Raw genomic sequence first — 10,623 nt, forward strand, 5'->3', positions numbered from 1 at the left:
TGGTTCTGGAGATGCATGTTTGCTTGTCTAATGATGTGCAGGTGCTGGATGCAACTTAGACGGTCGACGACGGATGATCGAGGCCAAGTGGGGTGTTTGGTGTCGGACGTTCAAGGAGGCCGGACAGAGTCAATGGTGATCCTAGATGTACATATGGAGGTCAAGAAAATCATGAGGTGAAGGATGAAGACGGGGTGTTGACCAAGTCAAACGAATAGAATACCAGTACAAGTGACAAGGTAACCCGAGTTATTAGGAGCGGGAGAGACTTGTCGGTGGTCAAGATCGCAAGATGGAGGACATGCATCAACATCGGAAGACTTATTTTAGGTCAAAGCAAGCAGCTGTGAGTCACACCTTGAGAGGCATGTGAGTCGATTTTCCGGTTTGGCCATAAAATCATGAGCGGATGGAGTTCACATGGCATCATCGTGAAGCTTGCGTCGAGACGCGGCTAAGTCGTGAATGTGTCACGGTCGTCCGATGGATAGAGGAGAAAATGGACCAAAATGTCATCGACGATAGATAGGAACGTACTACAAGAGAGGAGTATTTTTGGAAAAAACTAGAAAATTTGATTTTAGACCTATAAATAGAGGGGTAAAGCTATAGGAGAGGAGGAACCAACCATTTGAGCTATTTGTGTCACCCATATGAGAGCATTGTGTTAGTTTTAGTGGAAATGATGATGAGTGCTTAGCATATGTAATATGTGAGAGTTTTTGAGAGAAAAATCTTTGTAATCTGTCTAAAATATGTCTGACCTTTTTGAGTAATGAAGTTTATTTTATTTCATATGCTTGAATTCCTCTTCTTCTAGTTTACCTCATCTGTTTCTCTTGCATTATGTGCAAGTTTTTTTTTTCGGTTTTGATTTTCGTTTTTGTTTTTGGGCTCAAATTTCAGCACATTGTGAGATCATTTTTCTTGTTGCTAGAGGTATAAAATTCACATACACATACTTATGTGATAGAGTTTTGTATTCTCTTAGCTCTAAACAATCAATTTGGAGAGTTTCGTTGCTCGGTGTTTATCTTTTTTTTTTTCTTTGTTAGTTGTGATCTTGCGAGTGCTAAGACACATGGATTGATCTTAAATGAAATGTATGCTTCATATATTATCCGTGGAGTCGTCTTGTCTTATTTTTCTCTTATTAAAACTTTTTTTGATTTTTATTTCTACTTGAGTTTTGAGGTGCGTTAGGTGATCCAAATATGAGAAGATTATCAATTTGAAAGGAAATTTGTTTAGTCATCTATTCACCTCTTTAATCATCAATCTATTGCCTACATCATTAAAAACGAATTAAAAATAGATTTTCTATAAACAACTTTTCAATAGTTTAAACTTAGCCCGACGAATCCCCTGGCCATTTGCAGTGGAGATCAATCCGAGGCAATATTTCTTTTGAGTTCCGGGGGTGCCTAGCGGCGGCTGGGATCCCATGATCGTGCCCACTTGCGCAGCGTCGCTTGTTAATGATGCGCAGCTACCCTCCCCGGACCAGGCGCACACGCATGGACCATCACCGTGGATCGAAATCCATCATTAGCGACGGGAGGCGGGCAGCGATCAGTTAGCATCTCTCCTTTTTCGGATATGGCCTGATTAGCATCTTAATTGGCCACTAAGCGCGGCACAGGGAGATGGACTTGTTAGCAACAAGTACTAGCCTAAAAGCATGCGGGTGCGTTTATACGGCAATCGTTGCTTCCATTGGCCTATCTGTCACGTTGCCCACCAATATCTTACGAACGTGTTCCACGAAAAGAAAGAAGGACACATGGATCTTGTGACGGGCTTTCTGCATGTCGACCACAGCCCAATTAGTTTCAGCGATGGACTTTGAACAGGCCGAAACAATAAGCTACACCTCGGACGCCTTTTGTGTCTAGATCATAGTACCGGGCTGAACTTTCCCAATGGACCGTGTATAGAATTCTATTCTGACCCAAGATGGAGCTCGAGATTGGGCCCAAGTAAGTGGGCTAGATGACACCCTTCGCACTCAACATTTGTTGTTTCGTCTCCTTTCTTGCACGACATGTACGCAAGGCCGGTCCTGGAGGGGGCAACCGGGGCGGCCACCTTGGTCCTCCAAAACTCAGAGCCCTTCCGTATCGTGCATCAGTATTAAGTGTATGCGTTTTTCATCAAAAAAAAAAAAGTGTATGCGTTTTGCCGCTTTAGCCTTTGACCGGCTTAAAAGAAACAGGGAGATATCGTCGCGCCGTCACGGGCCCTTGGACACGACTACACAAGGACCTCGACTCGACGACTCCTCGTCTCCTCTAAGTTGCGTCGAGCTTCTCACCTTCTCCAGGTCGCAGCGTCGCGCTTCGCAGAATCGCGGAAGTAACCGTAGTCGAACTGTCAAAGACTATCTCGTTCACTCGTTGCTGCCGGAATCCATCGCCCGGCGTGGCCGCGCGCTGCTAGTAAGCACACGGTGTTGCTCCTTATGATTCGATCTGATTCTCTTTCCAGTGGTTGGGTTGGGGCTGTTTGCACTTGATACTTCGATTTGATTCTTCCTGACCGGTAGCTAGGTTGGGTACTTTGCGTTGGATACATCGGTTTGACTGGTGCTCTACTTCACTGACTGGGTCAGGCACCCAATTGGAGCATGGAGCAACCAGATCAGCTGGGATTCGCAGTTTCACACGACGTGAGGCTGTGAAGGCTGGCTCGGGCCGATTAGATCTCGTCCGCGTGGTGACTCACTGACCCGGCGACCCGACGAGACGGTGACTCGACAACTTAGCCTAAATCCTAAATTCCTAATCGGTGACTCGGCAATTCGTCATCTGATCATGTCGTGCAGTCGACAATCCTGCATCGCCAATTTTCTATTTGCAATAAGTCATCAATTAACGGGTTTAGAATATAAATTCTTACGAGTTTTGCATGATAAATTGGTAAGATTTTTTTAAGTTGATTCCGTTTTATAGCTTTACACTAGTTTTTAATAACTAATGCACTTTTACAAATTATATATTAATTGATTTTTTTTATGTTCCAATTCAATATATCCTGTTTTTAGTTTTGCCTAGGTCATCAAAATGTCAAGAACGGCCCTACGTACCTTAACGGCGAATCGCGGGGTTTCACAGTTAAGCCCCTTCACGATCGAGACTACCTACTGCAGCAGGCCAGCTCCCCGGGTACGGTCATATCCGCGCGTCCACCGGCGCGGCGCAATATTCAGCGATCGTATCCTCCCCCGCCCCCTCCTCCCCTTTTGTCTCTTTTGTGCGGTGAAGAATGGATTCACTGACGAGGCCGGGGAGAGGAGAGCGAGAGGTCACCGCATGGATTGGGCGGCGACAGCTACTGCACAGCGGCCGGGAGGAGCGCGCGCGCGCGGCAGGCAAGACAAAAGCAGGCGACCGAGCCGTTGCACTCCGCTTTCCCGCGGCCACTGCCCGAGATGGCAAGCCCGGCTCCACACCCGATCGATTGATCGATCACCGGTTGCTGACCTAGCTAGCTTCGATTCGTGCCCCTGGATAGTAACCGCGCAGCTAGCTGACGCGAGACTAATTGGATTATCGTTTATCGATCGGGTTAGACAACTGTTAGTGCGTGGTTAGCCATGGATCGATCGCTTTTGCTTATCAGCGGTTTGGCTCCGGGAGCACACAGATCGAATAGCACCACTCGTCCGATATATTGTCGGCAGGAAGCCAGGAACTAGGACGGGACAAAAGCTAGCGTCGAAGGGACGGGAAAGGAAAGCTCTTGGCCAAACCGCGGAGAGCCGTTACTGTTAGCTGGCCGGAGGTCGATCTCCTGTCCTCTGGCTGGCCCGAAGAGGAGCAGTGTTTATCCTCGGCTGCGATCGAAAGCGACGCTCGTTACCGCACCGCCAGGATATTTGTACCACTGCTGGCTCAAAAGCTACGTCGTACGTCATCGTGCTGGCACTGCGTGTGTGGATCCAACACGTAACCTTTAGTTATGCTTTAACAAGTCGTAACATTAGTCCCCGAGGCAGATAAAGATCCACACAGAGTTTATGAAGCCGACACTGATAGCGTAGCAAACTTTGTTTACACCAGAGGCGCCACAAAGTAAGCTTTGTTTAACTTGTCCTTATCTCACGGGCGTATCCCGCGATAAAAATCTCGGCATCAATTCCCCTGATCTCCCTGTCTGACTAGACCCTCGTGCTGACATCGACGTTGATGTGTCGCGAGCTATACCATGGTTTACTTGCTCTCAGCCAATCAGGCGCACTCGGTGGATGTTACCGCAATCGCATCGCAACACCTAGCGCGCGGACGAACCACAAGACGCAGCCACGCGAGTTGAAGGCGCGCGGGGTAAAAGTCACCAGCTCTCCATGCGAATAGCGTGGCGACGCGTAGCGCGCGCGCGCGCGCAGCCGACCGCTGCTAGCCACACACGGCCTGTGGGGCCAGGCACTGGAGATAAGAAGATTAGGAACCGCGCGGCCGGGCGTTAATTATGCGCATCACCAAAACTATCCAATTCGGGGAACGCGAGAGGCGACAGGGCCGAAAGGCGCCGAGCCGAGCCGCGCTGCCGCCCCGCCCGGCGCGCCGACGTTTCGAGCGCGTGCTCTGGGGCCGTTCGATCTATGGCTCCGCGCGCGGAGGAAGAGGCCGCCGAACTGCTTTCCGGCTAAGCCTAACTTCCTTTCCCTCCCCCTCCCCCTCCCCCACCTCCTCGTCGTTGCCGCGGCGCGCGCCCGACGGGCCACGCCGGCAGGGTCGTCTCGCGCGCCATGCCAGAGCCAGATCGACTGCCAGCATGCCATTGCCAACGCCGCGCGGGTGCGCGCGCGGACGCCATCTTGCTCTTTCTCGGCGGGTGAGCGCTAGCGACGGCCGCGCGGGAAACCGTCAGGCGCGGTTGTCGCCCGTACCGATCGCGGCTGGAGCAGCTGGCTCCCCTCCCCATAACTGCAAAAGGAAGCTGGTCGTTGATCGGTGGACACGGATCGGTCGAGCAGCGGAGACGGAGATGGACATGAGATTCTGTTACGAGCGGAGCGACGGACATCATCTTCTCAGGATCAGATGTTTGCGGTTGCAAGTGACATGGCACGACAGGATAGGGCAAATGGTCTAGCCATTTAGAACTCCTCTATATATACACACATTCCAATGATTAGCTAGCTTATGCATATGTAGGGTGCCTAGGTAATAATGATGTGCCATGTTATCTAGCTAGCAATTAATAAGCCATTGCAATATGGTATATACAACTGCAGCTCAATTAGGGAATGCTATATGTAATTACGTATGTAATCACTAGCTAGTATGAACATTTTACATGCATGCATATGGATCAACCATATATCTGCATGCATGCGATGACCATGCCCTACTTTTTTTTTCTTATTAATTACATGACCGTAGTAAAGCAGTTAATTATCTGACTAGGATGCCATCAACTGCATACACACAAAATTATTATATGCTTAGTCTCCAAACTATAGATGCAGGGAGCTAAAATCGTATCTATGTATTGGCTAGATTTTATTTTTTGGTTTCAAATATGGCCAGGCTAGCTAGGTTGCTTAGCTAGTCCTTACCAGTACGAGGTCCTGAGGGCAATGCCCAATGCAGCCTATATGCATGCAAGTGTCCTGTGCATGCTAGTACTGAGTGCTCACTGAATGAGACTACCACTACAACGACTACTGGCTAGTAATGTTGACTACCCGAAAAGCCAGCCATGCATCAATGCATGCCCATATGCAATGTGGTATCACTGATTCACGGGTTCCAGTTCACGCCGGAGAGCTGGTACGGATTCTTCAAAGTGCTGGTGGCGGCTCCGGCAGCTGCTTCCGGCGCCAGCGGTGTGCCGAGGATGGCATGGTGATGGTAAGTCGCACCTTGCACGCCGAGAGGATTGAAGAACGTAGGTATGGCATTAGTGCCACCGCTGGCGCCAGTGTCGACGGCACCAGCGGCAGCAGCAGCCAGTTGGTTCCTCTCCGCCGGTGAAGACAGGAACATACTGCCATCAGTGGCGGTGTCCCTGCTATACCCATGGAACCTCTTGGCCGGTGGAAGAATTGCAATTGCTGACGCGTCGAGCCAGTTGAATGGAGTAGAGGAGCGAGCGAGGAGCTGCTTGGTGGCAGATGGCGTCTCTCTCGCCGCCGCGGCTAGCTGGCTCAGGGAGCTGGCGCTTGCCGAGAGCCAGGCGTCCTCTGCAGTGAGCAGCCCGTTCAGGAAGTTGTCCTCGTGGCCGTCGTGATGGGCTAGTGAAGTGTAGTTTCCGCCATGCGCCCCTCCGCCGCCTGCGACGGCCATGGCAGCCGCGGCATGCGGCGGGTACGCGGCCACCGCGTCCTCCACAGAGTCCTCGCACTCCAAGCTTCTCTGCTGATCGCTGACTCCAAGCTTGCTGCACTTCTTGTAGATGCGGCACAACACCCAGTCGTCAAGCTGAGACACTAATTAGAGCTTGATCAACCACACCAGCTTATGCGTGAATATTTCGTTACATGCATATATACGATTAATAGACTCATAGATCAGTAGATCGGATTCCAGTCTTTAGAATGTTGCATACATACCCTGAGAGAGGTAGCCTTGCCTCCGCCGGTGCCAAGCGGCGGGCGGCTGGTGGTGGTGGAGTTTGCCGCGTCCGTGAGACGGTACTCGTGCATGATCCAGTTAGTCTTGAGGCCCTTGGGTGGCTTCCCGCGGTAGAACACGAGCGCCTTCTTCACCCCGACCCTCTCGCGGCTGCCGCCCGACGACATGATGGGCTTGTCGGTGCCGGTCGCCTTCCAGTACCCGGACGTCGCCGCCCGATTCGGCCGTGCACCGTTCGGGTACTTGCGATCCCTCGGGCTGAAGAAGTACCACTCGTGCTCCCCGAAGCTCGCTTTCTCTGATCCAACCATGGCCAGCATGAGTCGCACAAGAACGATAGTAACATAGACATGCATGCAGCTAGCTAGATGTACTGCAGTACTACTACTTTACTTGGAAAAAAATGTGTATAGAAGCCGCGGCTTGCCGGATCTTTAAAGAAAAACATTTGGATAGTATTAAACTAATATTTTAATCGGTATACTAGATACTGTATAATAGAAGGAGTAAGGAGAATTAATTAATTCATTCATGAGTCAATTTGGTACGGATTCTTACATCGCACCGCTTACGTACCAGGGAGCTCCCAAGGGTCGAACTTGTATAGGTCGACCTCGGCGATGATGGTCGTGGGGAGGGACACGGTGGCGGCCTTCTTCTTGAGGTAGTGGACGATCAGCTCCTCGTCCGTCGGGTGGAACCGGAACCCCGGCGGGAGATCCGGCGCCGAGCCCGGCTGCTTCTTCTTCTGCTGCTGCGGTGGCGCCGAGCCGGACGACGAGTCCGTGCTCTCCATGGACCTCATCACCCTCTATCAATATACCAGATCAGTAGATGGATCTACCCGACTATATATATGCACACATAACAAGCACAGCAGTACCTTGGGCAACCTAGCTGCTAAGCAGTTAGCCTACTGCTTACCGATGGATATATAGATGGGTCCTGCTCTTAAGCGGAGGAGATTCTAGTGTGAAGGAACAGACAGCGACGAGGAGAGCTGGGGTTTGTTGCGGTGTCGGTTGGGAGCAGCTGAGCAGGCGGGCGAGTGATCTGCGCTGGGATTTCGGTGGTTTCGTGGCCCCTGCAGGAACCGTGGCGAGGAGCTAGAGATCCGGCTGGAGACGGAGTGGGAGGTGCCAGGGGCATTGCCCCGAGAAATATGGCTCCGTTGAACCGGGAGCCGTGGGCTCATCGCCGCTCGACACGTACGCCGCCGACGCCCGTATCGCGTGTCAGCGCGCCACCGGCCGCGCCCGCGCCCGCGCCCGCGCGCCGTGACCGTGAGCGTGAAGCCCTCCCTCGCCCCTCGGCCACTCGTTTCGTTCCTTCCCCTCTAGCCCTATGCGCGCGCGGGCCGGGCGGCTGCGGCTTCCGGGTTCTGCCGATCACCAAGCCCAGTAGAGCTAGGGCACGATCCCTCGCAGCCTCGTTTCGGCTTGCGTGTTCAGATAAATGGGTTATATTTTTCGACAATCGCGCGTCTAAATCCACTTTCATGGGCCGTGGCCCACGAGTTCTCATCCGATGTGATGCACGGGTGCTGCTTTTTATTTTTATTTTTTATTTTTTCTAATTCAACAACTTTAGACGGCATGTTTTAAAAAATAAATCTGTCGCCTTTTCAACATGTGATAGGTTATTTTTTTAAAAAAATACAGTATTCTATTGCTCTCAAAATTTAAAATATTATGTAAATAATCATGAAAAAAAATATGAAAAACACTTATGATAGAAGATGCTGTCATTTAGCTCTCACAGAATTTTCAGCTCAAAAAGATTTGTATTTTTTTGTTTTTTATTGTAAAACTAATTTTTTTGAGTTAAAATTTTCGTGAGAGATACATGGTATCATCCTTTACACCATATTTAAAAAAAAAAAATCATGATCATCCATATAGTATTTTGAATTTTGAGAACAATGGAATGTTGTATTCTTTTTACGATGATATCATTATATCTTTATTTTTCTAAACATGTTACCCATTGGAAGAACTACATGTGCGTGTCAGACGTCTAATCGTACTATTTTTTCAAACAGTGTCTAAAATTGCTAAATATGAAAATTGAAATTAAAAAAAATCGTTTGTTGGGCTGGCCGCGAGAGTGAGCAGTGCAGGTCTGCAGCGAAGGAGATTTCCGAGAAGAGAGAGAGAGAGAACATTTAATCATTCACACCTGTTTATTCGAATATTCCAACGCTGAACTTCCAGATTTGAGCTTGGTTAACCGTATGACATTCAGACCTATTGTTCTTTAATTCACAACTTTCTCATACTTAGCTTTGATCCCTGCCGGCAAGTTGTGGCCTTGTGGGGGAAAAACAATGCTGTTACTGCGAGCTGGATTCAACATTCAAAAAGAGAGATGGAAGACAGAACGCGAGCTGAGCTCCGGTCCAGTCGGTGAGAAGCGAAAGCTAATATACAATTACGTGAACATTCTTTGATATAATTCTTTCTTGTTTCTGAAATGGATCTTTAACTAACTTCTAGACGCAAGTGTTCATAACACATTCTACCACTTCCCTTTTGCTAAGATAGGTTCCAAAATTGAAAATAGGTTGATCTAGCATTCTAGTCTCTTAACCCCACGTGATTAATTGGATGAGCTTTCCTGACAGTCCGATAGATTGAAATACTTCCAACAATTCTAGTCGATCCTTCGACGAAACTTAGCTGAGGCATTAAATAATTCATTCCGTTATGCCACCACTGTTTCGAGTCCCTGCATGTTGGATCGGACCAATTCTAGATACTAGGAAGTCATAGTCACTATCAACCTGCAAAAAAGAAGAAGTCACTATCAACATAAAAGGAAGCCGATTCCATAAATAAATAAATAAAGGGAGCTTAACTAAACTCCAATGATCGATGACCAGCAGCTGACTAAATTGATCAACGTTTAATTTCAGTCACAACTACTTGAACCGCCGAATCATCGGTCGATCAGAAAGGTTCATTCGAAACAGAACTTGAGCTTGATGAGTAGTTTGTTTCCACGGTTTCTGCTGACCCAAACGGCCAAACCCCTGTTCCGTACACCATAACACGAGTGAGCTGACGCATCGCGGCGTTTGGCATTCCGTTCGGAACTGCTACTGCCCTGATCCGTTTGGCTGACCTTGATCCTGTCAATTCTGAGTTCTTACTTCTTAGCTTCTGACCGAAGACCAATCGATCGATCGACCAATCCTGACTTGTTTTAGTGATGGTGCGAGTCAAAGGCCGTCTCGATGCTGTGGCTGCTGCATTCAGGTAGCGTTGCAAGTCAAACCAGAGTAGCCGCGTCTGACTCACGAACAGATCGACCCTGATGCCGAGCGAATTGTCTCTCGTATTGAACACATGGAGACATTTAGTAGGATGGAGTACTGTCTGGATTGAAATGTTGAATCGTCAGATCAGACACCAACGCAGCGAGTCCTGCGATTTCTGTGGCCGCTTGGAAAAATAGAAACAACAGAGAGCTAGCAGAAGCAGCAGAGAAAGTTCAGGCTCGTCAGACCGGTTGAACCGGGAACTGCAAGCAACATCCGAGCAAGTACCAACAACTATAATGAACTGATTTGTTTTGTGCTACCTCTCCCGTTCGATGGATTCGCTCGTCTCTGCTGGATGCATGCGTTAAGAAAACGAAACACGCGCGTCTCTGGAGAAAAGGAGGCTTTGTCGGGTCCAGGATTAGCTTATCTGATCGGAGCTTGTCTTTGTCAGCCAACGTGATCACGAAAACGGATGCTCTTGTCTCTTTTATGCTTCTTCCTTCCCTCGTCTTCGTCAGTCTTTCATTTCTATTTTTATTTGGCTTTTGGATGATCAGTGCGTGCGTTCACGTCTTGATGGCGCGTTCGCGGTCGTATTCTCATGCAATTAGTTGAAATGGAAAATGAGATGGACGACTATGACTATTGTTTAATGCTTGAAACGCAAGCAACTTTTCTCGAGGCATGCTCGTACATTGTTTTGGAATTAGGATCTGCGCACACACTAAAAGCCCCAAAAGACGACAGACACTCATCCTGAGATTAGAAGAGCCTCAG

The 10,623-nt window shown here is 49.0% G+C and overlaps 1 protein-coding gene across 2 annotated transcripts; it reads right to left on the minus strand.

Annotated features, from left to right (window-relative positions):
• Positions 1-5,080: 5,080 nt before the first annotated feature.
• On the minus strand, positions 5,081-7,751 carry LOC133891403 (NAC transcription factor NAM-B2-like). Of its 2 annotated transcripts, none has more exons than XM_062332120.1 (4): positions 7,506-7,751; positions 7,158-7,392; positions 6,560-6,879; positions 5,081-6,428 (listed from the first exon to the last, which is right to left on the minus strand). In XM_062332120.1, the coding sequence occupies exons 2-4, from the start codon at positions 7,384-7,386 to the stop codon at positions 5,748-5,750; spliced, it is 1,230 nt and encodes a 409-aa protein (XP_062188104.1). In that variant the 5' UTR covers positions 7,387-7,392; positions 7,506-7,751; the 3' UTR covers positions 5,081-5,747. The 2 variants fall into 2 exon arrangements, with proteins under 2 accessions (XP_062188104.1, XP_062188103.1); XM_062332119.1 differs by having other exon boundaries at positions 7,465-7,750.
• Between the last annotated feature and the right edge of the window lie 2,872 nt (positions 7,752-10,623).

Source organism: Phragmites australis, chromosome 14, assembly GCF_958298935.1.
Source record: "Phragmites australis chromosome 14, lpPhrAust1.1, whole genome shotgun sequence".
Lineage (NCBI taxonomy): Eukaryota > Viridiplantae > Streptophyta > Magnoliopsida > Poales > Poaceae > Phragmites > Phragmites australis.